Source organism: Artemia sp. Qi Xiang Cuo, chromosome 7 (genome assembly GCF_049724085.1).
Source record: "Artemia sp. Qi Xiang Cuo chromosome 7, ASM4972408v1, whole genome shotgun sequence".
NCBI lineage: Eukaryota > Metazoa > Arthropoda > Branchiopoda > Anostraca > Artemiidae > Artemia > Artemia sp. Qi Xiang Cuo.
The window spans coordinates 11,755,244-11,782,772 of NC_142800.1; the positions used below are offsets into that span (position 1 = coordinate 11,755,244).

A 27,529-nucleotide genomic window follows, 5' to 3' on the forward strand; every position below is an offset into this window, starting at 1 on the left:
CTTGCTCTGAAATGGTCTTTGAAAAGAATTTCTTGGTGTTGAGGTATCCAAAAAGCTGTAAAGTATGGTTGTGGGTGAAAAAAATAAGTACTTCAAGTTGGAAAATGGGTTTAGGAGGGACATTAAGAAAGTAACCTGTTCTGATATGGTATTTTCTTGGTGTTGATCCATTCAAAAAGCTGTAAAGTATAGTTGTGGGTGAAAAAGATAAGTAATTCAATTTTGATAACGGGTTTAGAAGGGACCGTATGAAAGGAACTTGCTCTGAAATGGTCTTTGAAAAGTATTTCTTTGTGTTGTGGTTTACTAAAAGCTGTAAAGTTTAGTTGTGGGTGAAAAAGATAATTACTTCAAGTTGGAAAACGGGTTTTGGAGGGACATTAAGAAAATAACTTGCTTTTAAATAGTGTTTGAAATGTTTTTCTTTTAGTTGAGGCATACTAAAAGCTGTAAAGTATAGTTGAGGGTGAAAAAGATAAGTACTTCATGTTGGAAATTGGGTTTAGGTGGGACAGTAAGAAATGAACGTGCTCTGAAATGTTCTATGAAATCGATTTCCTGGTGTTGTATTATCTAAATAGCTGTAAGTATAATTGTGAGTCAAAAATTTAAGTAATTCAAAATAGAAAATGAGTTTAGGAATGACACTAAGACAGTAACTTGTTCTGAAATGGTCTTTGAAAAGAATTTCTTGGTGTGGATGTATCGCAAAAGTTGTAAAGTGTTGTTGTGGGTGAAAGAGATAAGTACTTCAAGTTGGAAAATGGGTTTAGGAGGGACATTAAGAAAGTAACTTACTCTGAAATGGTCTTTGAAAAGTATTTCTTGGTGTTGAGGTATCCAAAAAGCTGTAAAGTATAGTTGGTTGTCAATTGGTAAAGTACTTCTACTCTTTATTTGGTTCTATGATGGACAATATTTCTGTGACTGTCACTGAACTGGTCTTTGAAAAGTATTTCATTGGTGATTTGGCTTCCTAAAAGATTTGGAGAATATATGATGGTGAGATTCATCTGTACTTCTTGCGAGAAAATGGGCTTAGGAGGTACATTAAAAAAGTAATTTGCTCTTAAATGGTCTTTGAAAAGTATTTCTTGGTGTTGAGGTATCCAAAAAGCTGTAAAGTATAGTTGTGGGTGACAAAGATAAGTACTTCAAGTTGGAAAATGAGGTTAGGAGGGAAATATAGAACGTAACTTGCTCTTAAATAGTTTTTGAAAAGCATTTCTTGGTGATGAAGTATCCAAAAAAGCTGTAGAGTATAGTTTAGGGTGAAAAAGATAAGTACCTCAAGTTGGAAAATGGGTTTAGGGGGGTCATTAAGAAATTAAGTTGCTATTTAATAGTAGTTGGTAGGTATTTCTGTGTGTTAATGTATACTAAAAGCTGTAAAGCATAGTTGATGGTGAAAAAAATAAGTAATACAAGTAAGAGAAGGAGTTTATTAGTGTCATTCAGGATGTAACTTTCTCTTACATTGTCAATGAATAATATTGATTTGTTTTGATTTATAATAAAAGAGGAAAAGTAAAGTTATGGGTGATAGAGAAATGTACTTAGAGTTGGAAATTAGGTTTAGGATTGACATTCAGATAGGAGTTTTATCTAACATTTTGTATGAAAAGTATTTCACTGCGTTGAATAATCCAAAAAGCTGTTAAGTATAGTTTTGGGTGAAAAATATAAGAAATTCATGTTGGAAAATGTGTTTTGGAGGGACATTAAGTAAGTAGCTTATTTTGAAATGGTCATTGAAAAGTATTTATTGGTTCTCTGGTAAAGAGAAAGCTTCAAAGTATTGTTTTTGGATTAAAAGAAAATTACACCGAAGTTGAACAGTGGAGTAGTAGTGACTATAAGATAGTAGTTTATAATAAAATGGTATTTGAAATTTATTTCTGCGTGTTGAGTTATCAAAAAAGCTGTAAATTATAGTTGTGGATGAAAAACATTATTACTTCAAGTTGGAAAATGGGTTTAGGAGGGACATTAAGCAAGTAACTTGCTCTGAAATGGTCTTTGAAAAGTATTTCTTGGTGTTGAGGTATACAAAAATCTGTAAATTACAGTTTTTTTTGAATAAGATTATTTATTCAAGATTGTAAATTTGATTATTATTTAAATTAATAAATTAACTTAATATTAAATTGTCTTTGAAAATAATTTCTTTGTGTTGATGTATCCAAAAAGATGTAAAGTATAGTTGTGGGTGAAAAAGATAAATACTTCAAGTTGGAAATGGGTTTAGGAGGGTAATTAAGAAATTAACTTTCTCTGAAATTGTCTTTGAACAGTATGTCTTGGAGTTGAGGTATCCTAAAAGCTGTCATGTATGGTTGAGGGTGTAAAAGATAAGTACTTCATGTTGGAAAATGGGTTTAGGACGGACATTAAGAAATTAACTTGCTCTGAAATGGTCTTAGAAAAGTATATCTAGGGGCAGAGTTATTCCAAAAGCTGTAGAGTATGGTTGTGGGTTAAAAAAATAAGTACTTCAAGTTGTAAAATGGGTTTCGGAGGGATATTAAAAAAGTAACTTGCTCTGAAATGGTCTTTGAAAAGTATTTCTTGGTGTTGAGGTATCAAAAAAGCAGTAAAGTATAGTTTTGGGTGAAAAAGATAAGTAATTCAAGTTGTAAAATGGGTTTAGAAGGGACATTAAGAATGTAACTTGATCTTTACTGGTCTTTGAAATGTATTTCTTGGTTTTGAGTTATCCAAAATGCTGTAAAGTATAGTTGTGGGTGAAAATGATATGTACTTCATGTTGGAAAATGTGTTTAGGAGGGACATTAAGAAAGTAGCTTGTTCTGATATGGTCTTTTATATGTTTTTATTGTTTTTGAGGCATCTAAAAATCCGTTATGTATAGTTGAGGGTGTAAATGATAAGGACTTTAAGTTGGAAAATGGGTTTAGAAGGGACATTAAGAAATTAACTTGCTCTGAAATGTTCTTTGAAAAGTATTTATTGGTGTTGTGGTATCCAAAAAGCTTTAAAGTATTGTTGTGAGTGAAAAAGTTAAGTAATTCAAGTTAGACAATGAGTTTAGGAGGGATATTTAGAAAGTAACTTGCTCTTAAATGGTCTTTGAAAAGAATTTCTTGGTGTTGATGTATCGGAAAAGTTTTAAAGTATAGTTGTGGGTGAAAAAGATAAGTACTTCAAGTTGGAAAATGGGTTTAGGAGGGACATTAAGAAAGGAACTTGCTCTGATATTGTCTTTGAAAAGTATTTATTGGTGTTGAGATATCAAAAAAGCTGTAAAAGCATAGTTTTGGGTCAAAAAGATAAAAACATAATTTAACAAAAGGGGTGTTGGATGGACATTAAGAAAGTAACCTACTCTTAAATGGTCTTTGAAAAGTATTTCTTGGTGCTTAGTTATCAAAAAAGCTGTAAAGTATAGTTGTGGGAGAAAAAGATAAGTACTTCAAGTTGGAAAATGAGTTTAGGAGAGACATTAAGAAAGTAACTTGGTCTGATATTGTATTTGAATAGTATATCTTGGTGTTGAGGTATCCAAAAAAGCTCAAAAGTCTAGTTGTGGGTTAAAAATATAATGACGCTCAGTTTGAAAACTTGCTGATAAAGGACATTGAGATTGTAACTTGCTCTGAAATGGACTTTGAAAAGTATTTTTTGATGTTTAGGTATCCAAAAAGCTGTAGTCCATAGTTTTGGGGGAACAATATCAGTACTTCAAGTTGCAAAATAGGTTTAGGAGGGAAACTAAGAAAGAAACTTGCTCTGAAATGGTCTTTGAAAAGTATTTCTTGGTGTAGAGCTATCCAAAAAGCTTTAATGTATAGTTGTTGGGGAAGAATATAAGTACTTTAAGTTGGAAAATGGGTTTAGAAGTGACATTAAGAAATTAACTTGCTCTTAAATGGTCTTTGAAATGTATTTCTTGGTGTTGAGATATCCAAAAAGCTGTAAAGTATATTTTTGAGTGAAAAAGATAAGTGCTCAGACTTTCAAAATGGGCTTTGGCTTTACATTGTGACTGTAACTCGTTCTGAAATGATCTTTGAAAAGAGAATCTTGGTGTTGAGAGACACCAAGTGATGTACAGAATAGTTTTGGGTGAAAAGGATGAGAACTTCAATTTGCAAAGTGGGTTTTGGACGGTCATTAAGAAAGAAATTTGTTCTGAAATGGTCTTTGAAAAGTATTTCTTGGTGTTGAGGTATCCAAAAAACTGTATAGTTGATTACGTCATTCTATGCTCATAAACGGATTCCCGTCATGTCCTTCTGATAGGGTTCTACCGATTATGTAATCAATTTCTCAGAAATCCATTTGTCCTAGTTGATTACGTCATTCTATGCTCATAAATGGGTTCCCGTCATGTCCTTCTGATAGGGTTCTACCGATTATGTAATCAATTTCTCAGAAATGCATTTGTCCTAGTTGATTACGTCATTCTTTGCTCATAAATGGATTCCCGTCGTGACCTTCTGATAGGGTTCTACCGATTATGTTATCAATTTCTCAAATATCCAACTGTCCTAGTCGATTACGTCATTCAATGCCCATAAATGGATTCCCGTCACGAGCTACTGATAGGCTTATACTTCTAAAGTAAACAATTTTTCGGGAATTCTCACCCTTCGATTATACTGTCAAAATATCTCTGCTCCACCATCTCCATAGAAACAGGAATTTAATTCCCCTTTCTTGTATAAGTAATTTTCCTTAGAAACAACAAATTAATTACCCTTTCGTGAATCAATAATTCCCCTTAGAAACAATAAATTAATTCCCCTTTCTTGAATCAATGATTCTCCTTAGAAACAACAAATTAATTCCCCTTTCGTGATAATCAATCAACCTTGACATCACCTGTCACTTGTGATCTAACTGTTTCCTATTTCTGGAAACTCTTAACATTCGTAAGAAGTGTCATTGACCCTGTCCCCGTTAGACTCAATAATCCAGAAAACATCCATTAAAGTGAGAAAGTTCCTGTTTTTTCATTCTCACTGACAAAAACCATAAAACAGACACAAATTGATGTTGACATCCATGAAAAACATCAAATAAATTGACCAACACACATAACCGTCCAAGAAACAACTATAAACGTGAGAAAATTCCTGTTTTTTCAAGTGAGAAAAATTCTGTTTTTTCATTCTCAGTGAGAAAACCATCTCCCTAGGGACTCTATGCCCGTATATGGTGTGCTGTTCGGACTATAAGATAGCCTTCTACTTTTATTCCCTTAGCCTTTGCTGAGATATCGCAGATGCACCCTTTTGACAATGTTGGATACAAATGGTGGGTTTTGATGTAGTTAAATTTCCCATTCAACATGCCCAGACAATTTTAACTTAATACCTTTGCTGTTCCTGAGAAATCGAAGATGTGCCCTTTCGACAAAATCTGATGCACTTAGTGTCATTTGATTTAATTAAATATCCCGACAATATACCCTGTAGTTCCAACGCAGTAACCTGATTTTTTCCTGGGATATTGCACAGACACTATTTTGATAATCTAGGTTCACATGGTTTATTTTAATCTAGTTCTATATCGTCCTCAACTTTATCTTTACCATAATCTATTCCTGAGATTTTGCATCTGTGCCATTTGGACAACCTGGATGTCTTAGACTCGTTTTATTTAGTTCTACAGTAGTTGCAGTTGTATCAGTAGTAAGAACAAATAGTCCTAGTCACAAGTAGTCCTGGTCACTGTGTCAAGTAATCGCAGTCCCAGTAGCAAATAGTTGCATTCGCAACCGTAAGTTTCTGCAGATGCAAGTATTTGTTGCAGTAACAGTCACATGTAGTTTCAATTTTAGTTCTAAGCAGTCACAGTCCCAGTCAACAGTAGTTGGAGCTGCAATCACAAGTAGTTGGAACTGCAACTGGTGGCATTCGCAAGTATTTGCAGTTGCAATTAGTCAAAAATACAAACAGTCATAATCGTAAATAGTCGTGGTAGCACTAGCAGTAGTAGTAGTAGTAGTAGCATAAGTAGTAATTGTACTAGTAGTAATAGCAGCAGCTGTTGTAGTGTTAGTAGTAGCGATAATAGTGGTTGTAGTAGCCCTGAAAAGCTCAATTTAATAGCCTCAACCGTTCCTGAGATATTGCTGATACGCTCTTTTGACAGCGTGCGAGCGTATAGTGCACTTTGATTTTGTTCAACATTCACCTCCACTTCCCCTAAAAATTTCGCCCTTACTGCCCTTAGAGGTTCCAGAGAAATTGCAGATACGCCCTTCCAACGTCCATATTTACTTATAACATTCCCTCAGCATGCCCTGAAAGTTTCAACTTTTTACCTTTATCAGTTCCTAAGATATCGCATGTGTGCCCTTATGATGAAGTTGAATGGACACAGTGTCTTTTGATTTTGTTCAACATCCCAAATAACATGCTCTAAACGTTCCAACGTAACACCCCTGCTAGGTTCTATATGATATTGCCAGGAGGGGTAGTAAAAACTACAGCATAAGAGACAAATGCTCTTAACTAAATCAACGTTGTTGCGTTGACTTTGTTCTTTCAAAGCTCAGTTTTTAATATTGTCGCTGTTTTGTTGATACAAGGAAAACCTCAGGAAAACTGCTTTATTGACTTTCCTCTGATATTAAGAAGGCTGTTCAAAAGATAACTTACATTCTCGAACAAGGAAAGAAAGGAACATAGATAGGTGATAATAGATGAATGTTTATTAATATCATAAGTTCATTCCAATGACAAAAAGAAAACATTAGCCGTGACAAGACTACTACTAGTCTACTACTGCGACTAACCACTCATTGTAGCACAAAGCCGCCTGAGGCCAACACGGTTGCACACGCTGCTCCTCCATCTCAATCTATCTGAAGTCTACCTCTTTGACCCGCACAAGAAGTTCCAATTTCCTTTAAATTCTTCCTTACGGTGGCAAGACTGAGTTAGGAGTACGACACATGAGATATGAGTAAGCTAAATTTTGGAAAAAAAAGGAAAATACCTTAAAACAATATCATATGAGCTTTCTGTTTTTGACAGGATGTAATAGCAATAGAGTTGCTATTGTATTTTGTAAACTGATTTCTTTAATTTAGTCGAAAGCTGTCCAGAAGAAAGTCGTATTTCTGACGATGACACTGAGTCTGCTCTCAAGGTTAACAATTATTGGATCTTCTGCAAACGAGGATATGCAAAACAAGATGACTTATTATCTTGTACGAATTATATCCAGTGGGCTACTCAGCTTAAAAATAAACGTAGAAAGTGTGCTCCAAAAGACGGTAAGTTAAATTATCCGGTATTTTAGAGAGTATGGGTTTTATAATTTACATCTGGGTACAAAAAAAAACGGAAAAGAAATCGATTTCCAGCATTGTTTTGGCTATTCTGAGACCCTCGTTCAAATTAAAAAGGGCTTGGTGGTCAAACGAGCCAAGTGATACAGTCCAGCGATTGCCATCCATTTTTAAGAAGAACTTTTTTTCCATCTCCCGTCGAGATTTTCTTATTCCAATGGCGATCGATCAAATTGACATTTTATATTCTTCTTTTTTAAGTCGCTGTTCAGTCTTGCAATGTGGTTCAATACAGGAAGCATAAGCAGTCTGCAAAAAAAGGATTGGGAAACATACTGGATTTTTAAGTCATGTCCAGACTGTTAGGCGTGAATAGCATCTGAGACTACATTGGCTAAGTACGACTATTGCCAAATTATTGAAATGGAGTATACATGCAAAAAAAAAAATATACAAAAAATAACAATTAAGAAAGAAAAGGATTAAATAATGTGAGTTTTCCAGGGGAACGATTTTTTGGGCGAGTTTTTGGGATACGAGTTTTCCTAAAGCCTAAATAAAATTTATTTCATTTATAATAAAATATTTTATTTTTTGGGGGGTTTTCAATTTGAGTTTCCAATTTATTTTATTTCTTGGGTTTTCAATTAGTGATTCACCAACTTTGCATACGATATTTGTTTTTAAAGCTTGGCTTTGAATTTTCGTCTAATAATTGAATACTCTATTAGAAATCCCATTAGATAATGATATCCTATTAAAAATTCATTGTTTCTAATATGGATTTTCTAAGCCAGAGTTAAAAAAAAAATCCCGAAAAAAAGAAGGTTTGCATTAAATCAAAATAATATAAATAGAGAAACATAAAACGTTGCTTAACTTATTAAAAAAAGCAAAAAAAATATCTCTATTTACAGTTGCCCATTAGACCTAATTACCCCAAAAGTGTATCTAGGAGTGCTTCATTAATTTAAAATATCTAGAACCATCCTATTTGACTACAAAATTTTCTTCCTTAACTTCAAGAAATGTATACTTTATGATTTGCGGCCCTTGGTTTTACAGATATTTCAAAAGGCCCACATTGAGCATCCTCCTGTCTATGGAAACTTAATATGTTGAAAACAGGAACTATTTCTCCGAGGCTTTTTAAGAGTCTGATATCCTTTTGATACTACTCAAATGGCCAAGTTTATTGCTTTCCAGCAGTAATTGGATTGAAGAGAAGTAAATACAATGTATCTTTCTGAGTAGCTATTTTGTTTCATTCTGAAGAGAAAAGAGCATGTTTATCTCTAAGTGTGAGGGGGTGAATCAGATTCATGATCTTCAAAACATGTTCAGCTTGTTATAAGGATTCTGACAAGTCGATGGATTTACGAGTTTCAAAATACGTTGAGCTTGTTTTGTTCTTTCTCAATATTAAACTTTTAAGGGCTTTAGAATGTTTCAAGAAGGCAACAGATGGTTTTGATACCAAGGGGTTACGCACAAAGCTGCTTCATGTACTCTGAAGATGGGACTAGGAACGTGGAGACAAGCATAAACTAAAGATTGGAGGGGCAAGAGACTAGGTCAGAGGTATTGGAGGTACAGTCTGAGACCAGGTGCGCACCCAAGGAGAGATGGTATTTCTCCCCATCATCCAGAAGACAGGGGCAAGAAGACCAGAAGACATTGATTTGGTATACAGTAAGTAAAACTACGTCGGGTGTTCTTTAGAACACATGTACTTAGGGCTGTATCCCTGTTGTCGTAAATCTTCTCTACCCGGTTTATCTCATCAGTCGTTCGACAGTTAAATCAGTTGATAAAGACCCATTATAGGAGCCTCCTCTACTATCATGATCACAAAAAAAAATGTGTGGTGCGTGCTTTGGTTTTGAGAATAACAATAATTATATTATAGTGTGTTCTATTTATTATAAAGATTTGGATGAAGAAAAAGACTGACAATATTACTGAACTTGTTTTGCTTATATCTAACATTAACTTTTATGCTCTCAAAAATGCTTTAATGATATCAAGACCAGGGGTTTTTCTAAGATTTTCGGAAAAGTGACTGACGGCTTTTATTCCTCTGTCGTTTATTCGGATCTCTTAACTAAACCATACCAATTATGGCAAGACCGGCCAATCAAATGTAAATATTAAACTTAAAAAATTTATAATGGACGAGAGAGGGTGATCCTTAAAGCTATCGAATCTTCGAAAAAACAATCGGTTCTGTTTTGCTGTTATTGAAATGGCCAATTTTATTGCTTTCAAAATGTATTTGGTTATTATAAGAATAGAAACAAAGACAATTTATCCTTAAGAGTAAATACCTTGTTTCTATCTGAAGAGAGAGGAACTTGTTTATTTCTAACAAAGTCTTAGACGTGTATGAATCTGTCAATCTTCAAAATATGTTCAAGATGCTACAATAAGGCCGTTTTTTCCAAGATCTTACATCTTTTGTTGTTTTTATGCAAACGTCTTTCATCATTATGCTGTGATCAGCGGTCTGAGAACAATGATACGTATATCATCACAATTCTCTTATCATTGTTCTATATGGCAGAAAGATGGCGTCTTTAACGCTTTTTGCTAACATCAGTGAGCTGTAAGATCATAGGCAGCGCCCTAGCGCTGCCTAAGTAAAGAACGATGTGGGCACAATGTGTTTTTTTTTCCTCCATACCCGGGCACTTCGTATCGAAGGAGTTGTCGTAGAAACTTCGAAAAGGGCTCATTCTATTTGAAATTGGAGCGGGTAGTGCCCATTTTTTACAGTCGAAAGTGATTTAAGGGGACCTAGCCCCCCCCCCACGCCCATAAATTCCCTAAACACATCCAATCAAAATTTTGAGATAGCCATTTTGTTCAGTGTAGTTGATTTCCAGATAGAAAATATGTTTTTGAGGAGGACGCTCCCCCGCAACCCTCGGGGCAAGGGTTTTAAGTTATGCCATGAGGGCATGTAAGAACGATGTTGGCGCAATGTACTATTTATTTTTTTTTTCTTTAGAGCAGGGCACTTCATATGGAAGGGGTCGTCGTAGAAACTTCAAAAGGACATTCGATTGGAAGTAGAGAGTTCTGGTGCCCTTTTTAATACTCAAAAGTGATTGTAGGGCAACTAGCCCCCCCCCCCCCCCCCACGCCCATCATTCTTCAAAATACATCCCATTAAAATTTTCAGATAGCCATTTTGTTCAGCGTAGTTGATTTCCAGATAGAAAATATGTTTTTGAGGAGGACACTCCCCCACAGCCCTCAGGGCAAGGGTTTTAAGTTATGCCCTGGGGGCATATAAGGTTTTTAAAGAAGGCGTTGTCGTAAAAACCTCAAAAAAAGCTAATTCGATTGGAAATTCAAAGGGCTAGTGCCCTTTTTAATAGTCGAAAGTGATTGGAGGGCAACTACCCCCTCCCCACGCCTATCATTTCCCCAATCACATCCAATAAAAATTTTGAGATAGCCATTTTGTTCAGCATAGATGGTTTCCTGATAGAAAATATGTTTTTGAGGAGTAAGTTGCAAAAGGGCTCATTCGATTTGAAATTCAAAGGGCTATTACCCTTTTTAATAGTCGAAAGGGATTTGAGGGCAACTAACCCCCCCCCCCTCTCACGTCCACCTTTTCCCCAAACACATCCAATCAAAATTTTTAGACAGCCATTTTATCCAACGTAGTTGAAAGTTTTGGAAATTAGGTCTTTAAAGATGACAACCCCTCCCCTCACAGCCCTCAGGGCAAGGGTTGTAAGTTATGACCTGGGGGCATATAAAGTTTCTATTGAAAACGTTGTCGTAGAAACTTCAAAAGGGCTCATTACATTGGAATTGGAAAGGGCTACTGCCATTTCTACTTGTTTATAGTGTTTTGAGTGTGACTAACCCCCCTCTCATGCCCACCATTTTCAAAAATAAATTAAATTAAAATTTTGATATATCCATTTTGTTCAATGTAGTTTAAAGTTCTAGAAATTAGGTCTTTTAGGATGATAACCCACTCAGAGCCCTCAGTGCAAGGGTTTTAAGTTATGCCCTGTGGGCATATAAAGTTTTTATTGCAAGCGTTGTCGTAAAAACTTCAAAAGGGCTCATTAAGTTGGAAATTGAAAGGGCTAGTGCCTTTTTTAATAGTTGAAAGTGATTTGATAGCGACTAACACCAATCTCGTGCCCACTATTTTCCAAAACACGTCCAATCAAAATTTTGAGATATCCATTTTGTTCAACGTAGTTGAAGGTTCTGGAAATTAGTTCTTTTAGGATGATAACCCCCTCAGAGCCCTCAGTGCAAGAGTTGTAAGTTATGCCCTGGGGGCATACAAGGTTTATATAGAAAGTTGTCGTATAAATCATAGGCAGCACGATCGCGCTGCCTAAGTAAAGAACGGGGACACTCGAGAACGAGACAAGAAACGGTGACTAAGTAAAGAGGAAAACACTCCCCCACAACACTCAGGGCAAGGGTTTTAAGTTATGTCCTGGGGTCATATAAGAACGATGTTGGCACAATGTATTATTTATTAATTATTTCCTTTAGAGCTGAGCACTTCGTATCGAAAAAGTTGTCGTAGAAACTTCAAAAAGCCCTCATTCAATTGGAAATTGGAGTGGCTTGTGCCCTTTTTAATAGTCGAAAGTCATTGGAAGGTGACTAACACCCCTTCCACGCCCACCATTTCCCGAAACACATCCAATCAAAATTTTAAGATAGCCATTTTGTTCAGCGTAGTTGATTTCCAAATAGAAATTATGGTTTTGAGGACAGTCCCCCATAAATAAATGAAACCCAAAACAAACAGAAATTACAATATTAACCGAGTCAAACTCAAAACGAGCAGAAATTAACATAAGTTGGGCGCAAAACCCCTATGCCTTCCCAAGGCCAGAACAAAATTTGCACTTAACTGAAAAAATACAAATGAATGTGCATTGTCAGTTTAATATACATATACTGATATTTAGTAATCAAAATGTTAATATTATTTGATTTATTAAAGTTATAAAAATAGACATTTATATTGTTCTGTAAATTTTGTTCTTGTCTTGGGAAGGCATAGGGATTTTGCATCCAACTTGCCCTGATTTCCGGTCGTTATGAGTTTGACTTGTTTATTTATTTTGATTTCTGTTCGTTTTGGGGTTTTATTTATTTGTCGATGCTGATTTGTGGTAGTTGCACGCTTGGTAGATTATTTTATTCTATTTTTGCTCATTTTTTGTGTAATGGAGTTCTTTACTTTTCTTTGAAAAACTTGTTTTGTGGAAAGTTTTTTAAATTAATCTTAGAACAAAGATGAGTTGAAAAAACGCTAATCTTTGCAGAAAGCTGAAAGGTCTTAGATGTAACATCTTAGTGCTAAAAAACGGCCCTAATAATTCTGGCAAATATTAATGTAGAAAATGTGCAGATATATTCACGTCTTACGAAATATTGAACTATTAAGGTCTTTAAAATGATCCAAGAGGGCATCAAGTGGCTTCACGACTGAGAAATCGCACACAAATTATCTTTATACACTTTCAGCAATACCAACGTGAGACAACCGGATTTAAGCATGGAGGCGGGGTCAAAAACATGAAACACTAGTAGTAAGGCATCTGGTACCACTGAATACACATGTACTTTCACAAGCCTGAGGCATGGATATACATGCAGTTTAGCCGGTACATTGGCTTACCACGGGCCAGTCACCTATTACTACGAACGGTATAATAGGCACCACTGAATACACATGTACTTTCACAAGCCTGAGGCATGGATATATGTGTAGTTTAACCGGTACATTGCCTTACCAGGGCCAGTCACCTATTACTATGAACGATAGTTGCCCTGGAAGACATGTTTTTTATCGTCAAACTCATTTTTTTGTGTAGCAATTTGTTAAAGAGAGCTGGCGGTTACTCCATATGATGGCTTGATTAGTCAGTATTTTTAAAAACTTGGCGGTATATAGTGTGTTCATGCAAAAACCATATATAATATTCATACAGTGCATTCCAATTTTTATTATGTTTTAAGACATTGTTTATAGTACACCATATATTATTAACTTTGAAAATAATGGATTCGTCAATTTTCAATGTGAGTACACTTTTCATTCTTTTATTTCCCAAAAAAAATTTTTACAGAAAAACATTTTACTAGTAAATTCAAATTTCAGAGGGACTTAGCCCCCCCTCCCCTCCAACAATACAAAATCTTAAGAATATGACGAGTATATTCGATAGAAACGGCAAAGCACGCTTTTTTCTATTATGTAAAAAATCTCTCCTCCACAGCTATGTTTACAAGTTTTAATTGTTTTGAAAAACAGTTCTTTATAATTCAGAAACAAGCTTTTTCCAAACATGTTGTAATTTTCTGGTTTGAATGAAAAGCTTGCGTGTTACAAAGAGAGTGATAGTTTTGGGAGTCAAATTTTACAGGCTCTTGCTATAAACGGGGTTTGTCTAATTCCGATGTCACGGCGGATGACTTTGGGAAAAAATTAGCGTGGGAGGGGGCCTAGTTGCCCTCGAATTTTTTGGTCACTTAAAAAGGACACTAGAACCTCTCATATTCGTTCGAATGAGCCCTCTCGTGATATTCTAGGACTACTGGGTCGATACGATCACCCCAGGGGAAAAAAAAACAAAAAAAAAATAACATGTAGGCCTAAACATACATCCGTGATCTTTCTTCTGGCAAAAAATACAAAATTCCACAGTTTTGCAGATAGGAGCTTTTGACTTCTATAGTAGTATTCCCTGATTTGCTAAATCTGATGATGGGATTTTCATTAAGCTTTTATGAGTTTTAGAGGGTGTTTCCCCCTTTTTTCGAAAACAAGACAAATTTTTCTCAGGCGCGTAACTTCTAGTTGAAACTCTGCATAAATATCTTCATTTTTAGCCTAATTGCGAAGGTACTAAGGGAACATTGAACATTTTTCTGATTTTGTGTGTTTTCTGCAAGAAAATAGCTGGTCTTTATCAAAATTAAGCAGAGATTTTTTTATATCTACAAAATTTACGTAATTGTGTGTAATATTGCTCGTGGTATTTTTGTGAACTTTACATTTTTCCGTATTTTGTGTGTTTTCGCGAGAAAATTACTAGTATTCAGCAATAATAGACATATCTAGTTGAGACTGTTCTAAAAGACTTTCATTTTTAGCCAAATTTCGTAGGTACAAAAGGAACATTGAACATTTTTTCTAATTTTGTGTGTTTTTTGCAAGAGAATAGCTGGTCTTTAGCAAACTTAGCCATAGCTAGTTGAAACTCCGCATAAATAACTTAATTTTTAGCATAATTGCGTAGCTACTAAAGGAGAATTGAAATTTTTTTCTGATTTTGTGTTTTTCCAGAAGAAAATAACAGGTTTTTAGCAAACTTAGCCATAGTTATTTGATACTCCGCATCATTCTTTGCATTTTTAGCCGAATTTATTAGGTACTAAAGGTGCACTGAAATTTTTTTCTTATTTTGTGTGTTTTCTAGAGAAATGAGACTGTCTTTATACAATTTAGCCGAAGATAGCTAAAACTCTGAGTAAACATCTTATGTTTTACCTCATTGCGCAGGTAATAAAGGAGCATTTTTGTTGTAACTATTGGTATCAATACTCCGTTTTTTAGAGTTTCGGTTACTATTGAGCCTTACGTGCCTGAAATCATGGATTAGAATATTTAATTAGCTGTTTGGGTTTTCAGACATAGTTTTTTAGATGTTCATGGGTGTTAGGTTCCTGGATGGTTTTATGACTCCTCCCTCCAATGAATTCAGATGGTTTTAGGACTCATCTCCCTAGCCATAACTCCATTCAACCTTGAGCGAAGATATAAAAGTTTGATGAATTATTTTTCTACTTAACAACTACATTATTAACTTCCAAGATGATAGGACTGTATGACACAGAATTTATCAGTTACCGATAGTTCAATGCCTCCTCCCCGCAATGACTTCCAGGGGTTTTATGACTCCTCCCCTCAATGAATTCAGATGGTTTTAGGACTCATCCCCCTAGCCATAACTCCATTCAACCTTGAGCGAAGATATAAAACTTTGATGAAGTATTTTTCTACTTAACAACTAGATTAATAACTTCCAAGATGATATGGTTGTATGACACAGAATTTATCGGTTTGGAAAAATCATCTCGCGGTACTAGATTCGAATATATAATTTTTTCAATGTATATGGAACTAAAAAAAAATGATTGCTACCCTTGGCTAGTAATCTATAACGCCTATGCTCTTGATAAAAGCCTGTTGAATACTAAGTTACATTATAGAAAATGAATGGGATTCAATGATAGAGTGATTACACCACTTAATACTGCGGGTTGGTAACTGCAAGATGTTCTGAAGAACTTCGGTGAAATTTGCAGCTTTTTCGGAGTTGAAGCGCTCTACTTAAAGGGCAATGTACCTACATATAAAGTTTTAATTCAAAAGTGTGACCCTAGGATTCCACTTTTCAATCCAGAAGAGTTTAAGTGTCCTAAATTTGAAGGGGGTTATCACCGTCCTGAAGACGAGGTTAGGTTCTTCACACAGTGGATACCTAAGAACTTACCTGATCGTGATAAATCCATAAGACATGGTAAAAACTATTCTGTATCATGAGACCATCGTTTGTGGATGTTTAAGAGTGAACCCTAAGTACTATTTTTTATGTAAACATTTGTTTTTGTTGTTTTTTTTTCTCAAAAAAATCTGTTAATACGTTTAAGCGATAAATATATGTAAGCTTAACCCGTCTTTATTCTTTAGAATAGTTCTATTGTAAGCAAGTAACAAACTCTTTCCTGAAGTCACCTCTTGGATACACAATACAGAAACTTCATTTAAGAAACTATGAAAAAATTGTAAGTAAGTAAGTAACAAATTCTTTCTTGAAGTCACCTCTTGGATACACAATACAGAAATTTCATTAAATAAATTATAAAAAAATTGTAAGTAAGTAGCAAATTCTTTCTTGAATTCACCTACTGGATAAACAAAGACATTTCGTTCAAGAAATTATTACAAAATTCTAAGTAAGTAACAAACTCTTTATTGTTTACACGACTTCGATACACGATGTAGAAATTTAATTCAAGAAATTATGAAACAATTCTCAGTAAGTAACAATTTCTTTCTTGAAGTCAACTCTTGGATACACAATAGGGAAATTTCATTCAAGAAATTATGAAAATATTTGTAAGTAAGTAACAAGCTCTTTATTTATTTCACCTCTTGGATATACAGTACAGGTACTTTATTCAAGAAATTATGAAAAAATAGCAAGTAAGTAGCTTTTTTTCTCTTTATCACAAACAATTTTCACTTAGCTACATGATGTAGAAATTTAATTCAAGAAATTATTAAAAAATTCTCAGTAAGTAACAATTTCTTTCTTGAAGTCAACTCTTGGATACACAATACGGAAATTTCATTCAAGAAATTATGAAAAAATTGTAACTAAGTAGCAAATTCTTTCTTTAATTCAGCTGTTGGATAAACAAAAAGACATTTCGTTCAAGAAATTATTACAAAATTCTAAGTAAGTAACAAGCTCTTTTTTGTTTTCACGAGTTAGATATACGATTTAGAAATTAAATTCAAGAAATTATGAAAAAATTCTCACTAAGTAACAATTTCTTTCTTGAAGTCAACTCTTGGATACACAATACGGAAATTTCATTCAAGAAATTATGAAAATATTTGTAAGTAAGCAACAAACTCTGTATTGATTTTACCTCTTGGATAAACAGTACAGATACTTCATTCAAGAAATTATTAAAAAATCTCAAGTAAGTAACTTTTTTTTTCTCTTTATAACAAACAATTTTCACTTAGCTACACGATGTAGAAATTTAATTCAAGAAATTATGAAAAAATTCTCAGTAAGTAACAATTTCTTTCTTGAAGTCAACTCATGAATACACACAATACGGAAATTTCATTCAAGAAATTATGAAAAAAATTGTACGAGTTAGATATACGATGTAGAAATTAAATTCAAGAAATTATGAAAAAATTCTCAGTTTAAGTAGCAAATTCTTTCTTGAATTCACCTGTTGAATAAACAAAAAGAAACTTCATTCAGGAAATAATTACAAAATTCTAAGTAAGTAACAAACTTTATTATTTTCACGAGTTAGATAAATATTTCAGAAATTAAATTCAAGAAATAATGACAAAATTCTCAATAAGTAACAATTTCTTTCTTGAAGTCAACTCTTGGATACACAGTACGGAAATTTCATTCAAGAAATTATGAAAATATTTTTAAGTAAGTAACAAACTCTTTATTGATTTCACCTCTTGGATATACAGTACAGAAACTTCATTCAAGAAATTATGAAAAAATCGCAAGATTAAATTCAAGAAATTATGACAAAATTCTCAGTAAGTAAAAATTTATTTCTTGAAGTCAACTCTTTAATACGCAATGCAGAAATGACATTCAAGAAATTATGAAAATATTTGTAACTAAGTAACAAAATCGTTATTAATTTCACCTCTTGGATATACAGTACAGATATTTCATTCAAGAAATTATGAAAAAATTGCAAGTAAGTAACTTTTTTTTTCTCTTTATCACAAACAATTTTCACTTAGCTACACGATGTAGAAATTTAATTCAAGAAATTATGAAAAAATTCTCATTAAGTAACAATTTCTTTCTTGAAGTCAACTCTTGGATACACAATACGGAAATTTCATTCATGAAACTATAAAAATATTTGTAAGTAAGTAACAAGCTCTTTATTGACTTCACCTCTTGAATATACAGTACAGATACTTCATTCAAGAAACGTGATTAAACACGTTTTGAAACTACATGCTATTTGCATGCATTTCCTTGGCACCTTTCCAAACGAGCGGGGATTCCCCACTGGTTCCTACACATTGCAAAAAGTTAGCAGTACGAAAACTCCACGTTTTCAGCCAGACTTGTTTTTTAGACAACACCCATTTTAGGGACCAATCAGAGAAAGCGGAGGTTGCTCAATATACAATTACTTGATCGGTGATTGGTTACACACCACGACGGCGCATACAGAGGGAGAGAGACATGCAAAGTCGACATAGCTTTATTTCATTTTTTTAAGGTTAGTTTAGACGAGGTTACGTGCGCACACGTTACCGCGTTTAAATTAACCTTAAAAAAATGAAATAAAGTTATGTCGACTTTGCATGTTTCTCTCACTATGTATGCACCTTCGTGGTGTGTAACCAATCACCAATCAAGTTATTGTATATTGAGCAACCTCCGCTGTCTCTGATTGGTCCCTAAAAATGGGTGTTGTCTAAAAAACCAGTCTGGCTGAAAACGTGGAGTTTTCGTACTGCTCACTTTTTGCAATGTGTAGGAACCAGTGGGGGATCCCCGCTCGTTTGGAAAGGTGCCAAGGAAAAGCATGCAAATAGCATGTATTTTCAAAACGTGTTTAATCACTTTTCTTGAATGAAGTATCTGTACTGTATATTCAAGAGGTGAAGTCAATAAAGAGCTTGTTACTTACTTACAAATATTTTTATAATTTCATGAATGAAATTTCCGTATTGTGTATCCAAGAGTTGACTTCAAGAAAGAAATTGTTACTTACTGAGAATTTTTTCATAATTTCTTGAATTAAATTTATACATCATTTAGCTAAGTGAAAATTTTTTGTGATAAAAAGAAAAAAAAAGCTACTTACTTGCGTTTTTTTTATAATTTCTTGAATGAAATATCTTTACTGTATATCCAAGAGGTGAAATCAATAAAGAGTTTGTTACTTACTTACAATTATTTTCATAATTTCTTGAATGAAATTTCCGTATTGTGTATCCAAGAGTTGACTTCAAGAAAGAAATGGTTACTTACTGAGAATTTTTTCATAATTTCTTGAATTTAATCTTGCGATTTTTTCATAATTTCTTGAATGAAGTTTCTGTACTGTATATCCAAGAGGTGAAATCAATAAAGAGTTTGTTACTTACAAATATTTTCATAATTTCTTGAATGAAATTTCCGTATTGTGTATCCAAGAGTTGACTTCAAGAAAGAAATGGTTACTTACTGAGAATTTTTTCATAATTTCTTGAATTTAATTTCTACATCGTATATCTAACTCGTGAAAACAATACAGATTTTGTTGCTTACTTATAATTTTGTAATAATTTCTTGAAGTAATTATCTTTTTGTTTATACAACAGGTGAATTCAAGAAAGAATTTGCTACTCAGACGGAGAATTTTTTAATTATTTCTTGAATTTAATTTCTACATCGTATATCTAACTCGTGCAATTTTTTTAATAATTTCTTGAATGAAATTTCCGTATTGTGTATCCAAGAGTTGACTTAAAGAAAGAAATTGTTACTTACTAAGAATTTTTTCATAATTTCTTGAATTAAATTTCTACCTCATGCAGCTAAGTGAAAATTGTTAGTGATAAAGAGAAAAAAAAGCTACTTGTGATTTTTTCATAATTTATTGAATGAAGTATCTGTACTGTATATCCAAGAGATGAAATCAATAAAGAGTTTGTTACTTACTTATAAATATTTTCATAATTTCTTGAATGAAATTTCCCTATTGCGTATCCAAGAGATAACTTCAAGAAAGAAATTGTTACTTACTGAGAATTTTTTCATAATTACTTGAATTTAATTTCTACATCGTATATCTAACTCGTGAAAAAAATAAAGAGTTTGTTACTTACTTAGAATTTTGTAATAATTTCTTGAACGAAATGTCTTTTTTTTTATCCAACAGGCGAATTCAAGAAAGAATTTGCAACTTAGTAACAATACTTTCATAATTTATTGAATTAAATATTCGTATTTTTTATCCAAGAGTTGACCTAAAGAAAGAAATTGTTACTTACTGAGAATTTTCTATTAATTTCTTTAAATAAATTTATACAGAATGTATATAAGTTAAAATTCTTTTTTATAAATAGAAAAAAAAGCTACTTACTTGCTATTTTTTCATAATTTCTTGAATGAAGTATCTGTACTGTATATCCAAGAGGTTAAATAAATAAAGAGTTTGTTGCTTACTTACAATTATTTTAACAATTTTTTGACTGAAATATTATTATTGTTTATCCAAGAGTTCACTTAAAGAAAGAAATTGTTATTTACTGAGAATTGTTTCATAATTTCTTAAATTTAATTTCTAAATCGTGTATCTAAGTCGTGTAAACACTAACTAGTTTGTTACTTAATTAGAATTTTGTCATAATTTCCGGAACGAAATATCTTTGTTTATCCAGCAGGTGAATTCAAGAAAGAATTTGCTACTTACTTAAAATTTTTTCATAATTTCTTTGATGAAATTTCTGTATTGTGTATCCAAGAGGTGACTTCAAGAAAGAATTTGTTACTTACTTACTTACAATTTTTTCGTAGTTTCTTAAATGAAGTCTCTGCATTGTGTACCCAAGAGTTGACTTCAAGAAAGAAATTGTTACTTACTTACAATAGAACTATTCTAAAGAATAAAGACGGGTTAAGCTTAAAGATATTTATTGCTTAAAAGTATTAAGATATTTTTTTTTTTTAGAAAAAAAAACACAAGAACAAATGTTTTAATAAGAAATAGTAAATATATTTCCAGATTAAAAAACCCCACCCGATGGGCCCCGGTTATATAATAGTTGTTTAAAGGTCTTTTGGCTATATAAAGATCAGGTATGTTCTTAGGTATCCACTGTGCGAAGAACCTAACCTCGTCTTCAGGACGGTGATAACCCCCTTCAAATTTAGGACATTTAAACTCTTCTAGATTGAAAAGTGGAATCCTAGGGTCACACTTTTGAATTAAAACTTTATCTGTAGGTACATTTCCCTTTACGTAGAGCGCTTCAACCCCGAAAAATCTGCAAATTTCACTGAATTCCTCCTGAACATTTCGCAGCTCCCGACCCGCATTATTAAGTGCTGTAATCACTCTATCATAGAATCTCAGTCATTTTATATGACGTAATTTAGTATTCCATAAGCTTTTATCATACTCAAACATGTTATAGTTCACTATCCAATTATATCAGTCAATTTATTAAAGTTCCATAGAAAATAATAAAAATTCACATTCAAACATAACACCTCAAGATGATTTTTTCAAACTGATAAATTATGTGTCATACAGTCCTATCATCTTGGAAGTTATTAATGTAGTTGTTAAGTAGAAAAATACTTCATCAAACTTTTATATCTTCGCTCAAGGTCGAATGGAGTTATGGCTGGGGGGATGAGTCCTAAAACCATCTGAATTCATTGTGGGGAGGAGTCATAAAACCCCTGGAAGTCATTGCGGGGAGGAGGCATTGAACTCTCGGTAACTGATAAATTATGTGTCATACAGTCCTATCATCTTGGAAGTTATTAATGTAGTTGTTAAGTAGAAAAATACTTCATCAAACTTTTACATCTTCGCTCAAGGTTGAATGGAGTTATGGCTAGGGAGATGAGTCCTAAAACCATCTGAATTCATTGGGGGGAGGAGTCATAAAACCCTCCAGGAACCTAACACCCATGAACATCTAAAAAACTGTGTCTGAAAACCCAAACAGCTAATTAGATATTCTAATTCATGATTTCAGGTACGTAAGGCTCAATAGTAACTGAATCTCTAAAAAACTGAAAATTGATACAAATAGTTACAACAAAAACGTTAATTTAGTAGCTGCGCAATTAGGCTAAAAATGAAGATATTTATGCAGAGTTTAAACCAGCTATAGCTAAATTTTCTAAAGACAAGCTATTTTATAGAGAAAACACACAAAATCATAAAAAATGTTAAAAGTTCCTTTAGTAACCACAAAAATAGGCTAAAAATTAATATAGTTATGCAGATTTTAAACTAGCTATTGCTAAGTTTGCTAAAGACAAGCTATTTTCTTGCGAAAACACACAAAATCAGAAAAAAAATTTCAATGATCCTATAGTAGCTACGCAATTAGGCTAAAAATTAAGATATTTATGCGGAGTTTCAACTAGCTATGGCTAAGTTTGCTAAAGACTAGCTATTTTCTTGCAAAAAACACACAAAATCAGAAAAAATGTTCAATGTTCCTTTAGTACCTTCGCAATTAGGCTAAAAATGAAGATATTTATGCAGAGTTTCAAGGAACTATGGCTAAGTGTGGTGAAGACCAGTTATTGTCTTGCGAAAACACAAACAATCAGAAAAAAAGTTAAATTTTCCTTTAGTAACTAAACGCTTCGGATCACAATTAAAATATGTATGTAGAGTTTCAACTAGATATGGCTAAGTTTGCTAAAGACCAGCTATTTTCTTGCAGAAAACACACAAAATAAGAAAAATGTTCAATGTTCCTTTAGTACCTTCGCAATTAGGCTAAAAATGAAGATATTTATGCAGAGTTTCAACTAGAAGTTACGCGCCAGAGAAAAATTTGTCTTGTTTTCGAAAAAAGGGGGAAACACCCTCTAAAACTCATAGAACTTTAATGAAAATCACACCATCAGATTTAGCAAATCAGGAAACACTACTATTGAAGTTAAAAGATCCTATATGCAAAACTGTATAATTTCGTATTTTTTGACAAAAAATAGATCACGGATGCATGTTTAGGCCTACTTGTTATTTTTTTTGTTGTTTTTTTTTCTTTGGGGTGAAAGTATTGACCCAAGAGTCCTAGAATACCCCGGGAGGGTTCATTCGAACGGAAATTAAAAGTTATAGTGTCCTTTTTAAGTGACAAAAAAAATGGAGGGCAACTAGGCCCCCTCCCACACTAATTTATTCCCTAAGTCATCCGCCGCGACATCGGAATTAGACAAACCCCGTTTATAGCAAGAGCCTGTGAAATTTGACTTCCAAAACTATCACTCTCTTTGTAACATGCAAGCTTTTCATTCAAACCAGAAAAATAAAGCATGTTTTAAAAAAGCTTGTTTCTGAATGATAAAGAACTGTCTTTCAAAACAATTAAAACTTGTAAACATAGCTGTGGAGGAGAGATTTTATTTACATAATAGGAAAAAGTGTGCTTTGCCGTTTCTATCGAATATATTCGTCATATTCTTAAGATCTTGTTTTGTTGGAGGGGAGGGGGGCTAAGTCCATCTGAATTTTTAATTTACTAGCAAAACATTTTTCTGTAAATTTTTTTTTGGTGAAATAAAAGAATGAAAATTGTACTAATATTGAAAATTAACGAATCCATTGTTTTCAAAGTTAATAGTATATAGTGTACTATAAACAATGTCATAAAACATAATAAAAATTGGAATGTACTGTATGGACATTATATAGGGTATTTGCTTGAGTACACTATAACTTGCCAAGTTTTTAAAAAAACTGACTAATCAAGTCATCATATGGACTAACCGTCAGCTTTCTCTAACCGATTGACACACAAAAAAATTAGTGTCATATTAAAAAACCCGTCTGCCAAGGCAAGTACAGTTCATTGTAATAGGTGACTGGCCCTGGTAAGGCAATGTACCGGTTAAACTACACATATATCCATGCCTCAGGCTTGTCAAAGTAAATGTGTATTCAATGGTGCCTATTATACCGTTCGTAGTAATAGGTGACTGGCCAGTGGTAAGCCAATGTACCGGCTAAACTGCCTTCATATCCAAGCCTCAGGCTTGTGAAAGTACATGTGTATTCAGTGGTACCAGATGCCTTACTACTAACACTGAAGATAGAGTTGATTTAATTGTTTCTTTTTCCTTCCAAAGTATTTATTAATTTATTTTCCAAATCTTTAAAATATTTCTCTGGGACTTCGAAAAAGGGGGATCCCATTTTGATACTACTCATTTAACAAATGTATTGCTTCCTTAAAGGGACACATAAAAGGCACATTTATTGGGTAGACAGAGGAAATAACCTAAAAACACACTATCTTGGTATTATCTACGTTTGCGTGAGATAATATCTTAAGTATTTTCTTAGAATTAAGTCTTCCGAAACAAATCCTCTATTTTTATAAATTGTGACTGAGTTTCTATCGCCAAATTTAGTCATTAGTAATTTTCTTACCTTTTTGTGATGTTGAATAACCAGTAATGAAGGACAATATTAAATTATACAAACATAACAGGATGCCTGAAATAGTAATTGCATTCTGACTCATCAATGTGTTTTTTTTTTTAATTATCTTGGTTTTAAAAAGCATGCAGAGGCTCTGAGACTGGGCCTGGGGAAAATTTCTTCATTCTGCATGCCTATCAACTTGTTTCCTTTCTTTCGCAATAATATTACAGCTAAAGGTGACAGGTCACAGTATTAGCTCTGATTATTAGAAGTAGAATTCCTTGTTCTTTAAAGAATTAAAAAAAAAAAACAAAAAAAAAAAACAATATATAGCAACTCCACGTGGTAATAATGGTCTGAAGTAAAGGGTTTTATAAAATAATTTCCTGGCCCTTCTGCAACTCAGTTTCCAAGTCGCTTGTTGCTGCACAAAGACTTTCAAACTGTTTGACTGCTGAGCCCTATTGAATTTCATCTTGTCAACACATCCACTCATTACATAAATGCACAATTTTGTAGTTTATTAAACATTTTAACTCTAACATTTGATTCATAGATCCCTAGAATTTCACTGACTGCAGTTCTAAATTTATTCCGGCAGGCTAGATATAAAATGATTATAAGAACCAATTGTAATAAGTTTGTTGTGTCTGGGCTCCCCCAGGATTTTTTCTGGTGCCCCCATTCTTTGTTTTTTTTCACTCTTTTTTTAAAACAAATTTTTAAATTTGTCAATTTGGTCAAATGTTGACACCCTCGTCATATTGGCTCCCCACCCCAAGATTTTGCTTATTGGCACTCTTCTTGTATTGGAACCTCCAAGATTTTGTTCTAGATCCGCCCGTGAATTTACTATACTGCATTTCTATTTATTTTCCAGAAAATGAGAAAAGAAGGTCTAAAATAAAACCTTGCTCATATAATGTAGTTTCAAAATTTGTTCCAGCTTCATTCGGACAGTAAATGCTGGCTAATTATGCAAGAACTATAGAAGCCAATTGTAAAAAATAGCATGCATCTACTTGTTATATTTTTTCATTTTCTATTTAGTGACAAAAATTAATTTCAAATAAGCCTGAAATAAAACTTTTCCAACGATAGACAAAATAAAAAAAAATTGTATAGTTAAAATTTTTGCATTGTAAATTGTGTGTTGGACCTCTTATAGACTCTGGTCCCATTTATTTTGCCCCATTCCTCTTGCTGGGCACCTTTCTTTTCGTACAACAAGTCTTTTAACTCAATATGTGCTGGTAATTACTTATTGTGTTTCAAGCTCTCAAATTCATCTATACTTGCATGGAACCCTTTTAATAAGTGGAAAAGAATAGGCCTACTTATTTCCGAATATTTTCTAAAAGTCCCTTATTAGAGAGAGTAAATTTACAGAAAGTGTTCATTTTGGAAGGAATCTACTGTGTACATTTGCGGGAATTTCTTATAAGGATTTCCTTTCCAAGTATTTTTATATTTTCTGAAGAGAACATGTTTACCTCTAACAAAGTTCAAGCGCACCAATCATGAGAATCGACAATTTTCAAAATATATTCAGCTTGTTTTTATCATGCCTAATTTTAAACTTGTGAAGACTTGAGTGTTTTAAGAGGGCAACAGATGATTTTCGGACCTTGTTTGCATTCCTCTGAAACTGCGAGCAAAAAGTCTGTTTTCTTCAGATCTGCTCAACTCAGAAAGGATGAAAGGCTAATACTACTGGAAGAAAGAGATGCATGGCGCAAAAAAATAGATTGTAGATATTTATTTTATATAGAGCTGCTTCCGTTTTTTTTAGTATAATGTCCATACTGTGGATGAATTATTGATAGATAGATAGAGATAGCCGTTTATTTCTACAAAAGCATCTTTGGGCCATGGCAAAAACAAAACAAAAATGATCAAACAAAGACTTACGAGCATAGTGGAAACATACCAAACAACAGCAATACCGTAATATAATAATAGCACTGTAAGAACGATAACAATAACAAAAACACATAATAAGACACATAATACCTTAATAACATAAAATTCTCATACGCAACAATAATAATGTTGGTATTATTATATGATATGACATAAAATCTCCTCTACTACCCCAAAAATTAATTTTTGCCTTTTTTGGACTAAAAATAAAATAGCACTGACAAACTTTATACAATCCTAGGACGATTTCCTTTGGCTTGATCCCCCCCCCCCGCGCTAACGCATTCACTTTGAGGTTGAAAAATTTTCAGTTTTAAACAATTTCAATTTACATATGTAGTTGGAATGAGAAAAGGTTTTTATTTTTTTCTTACTTTTGGTACATTTAGAGATAAAATTGTTTTTTTAACGCCCTTTCTCATATGAGAATGTTCTTACTGTATCCTGTGCAACTATACATTTTACTGTATAAACCAATGATTCTTGTTTTTTCAGATGAGAATATTCTTATTGAAAAGGGCCAGTTAATTGTTCCCAACGACAAGAGTCTTGACTCTGACGAAGTTGACAATGAAAGTGCTGAGAAAACGAAGATTGTGATTGAAAATCACGAGCCTGAATCAGAAGCAGTTGTTTGGAGTGTCGTTTTCGTTTTGTTTGTCCTTTGTCAGTGTCTGATTATTTATATTATGTACAAATTCAAAACGCGGGTGTTAAATTCTTTCCAAGTGACCTTGGCCAATAGTAGAGCTCAGACGTGTGCTACGTAGATTTTGTATATTGATAATTAAATATTTTGTACGAAAAATAGTATGTAGTTGGTATATTAGTCGCTAGCTCTTCGTCTATTCAATCTCCGTTCGCTGGGCCTTGGGTCAACAGAAATGTCATAAGTGAAAGTTTATTCCTGGCAAACTTAAAATAAAGTTATATCGTTTCTAGTTAGAAATTATCGCAGCACATTATAAATTATCAAGGGTGTAATCTGCTATGGGGCAGAAGGAGCTGCCCCACCAGACCCACGTTCCCCCCAGATCAGTCTGCCCCGCCGCCAGTTTAAACGTAGTTTCTGCAAAAAAAAATCTTGTCAAAATTTTGATAAACCTGCATAATTCAAGTATCCAGCAAGGGTTTCCAACTTGCTTACTTTTGTAGTTTTGCAATCTTTTTCATCTCAGTGCACTTTTTGCCCTGACAAACAGGAATTACGCTCTTTTTGCCAATTTTTAGCTAAATTCACTGTTTTTTGCACTCCTTTACGAAATGATGATAGAAAAAAAAACAAGGTCAAATCAAAGTCAAATCCACCAATGGAAACATAGAAAGTGGAACTTCAAATTTAATAAAAGAAGTCGAAATGAAAAAAAA

At 33.3% G+C, this 27,529-nt stretch overlaps 1 protein-coding gene across 1 annotated transcript in view; it reads left to right on the plus strand.

Annotated features, from left to right (window-relative positions):
• Positions 1-27,045, plus strand: part of LOC148949943 (uncharacterized) — a 120,682-nt gene extending 93,637 nt beyond the window's left edge. Inside the window, exons 2-3 of the mRNA XM_089091748.1 lie at positions 7,064-7,249; positions 26,657-27,045. Coding sequence (XP_088947874.1) covers positions 7,064-7,249; positions 26,657-26,931 — 461 coding nt within the window. The 3' untranslated portion in view covers positions 26,932-27,045. The remainder of the gene's footprint in view (positions 1-7,063; positions 7,250-26,656) is intronic.
• Positions 27,046-27,529: the final 484 nt, after the last annotated feature.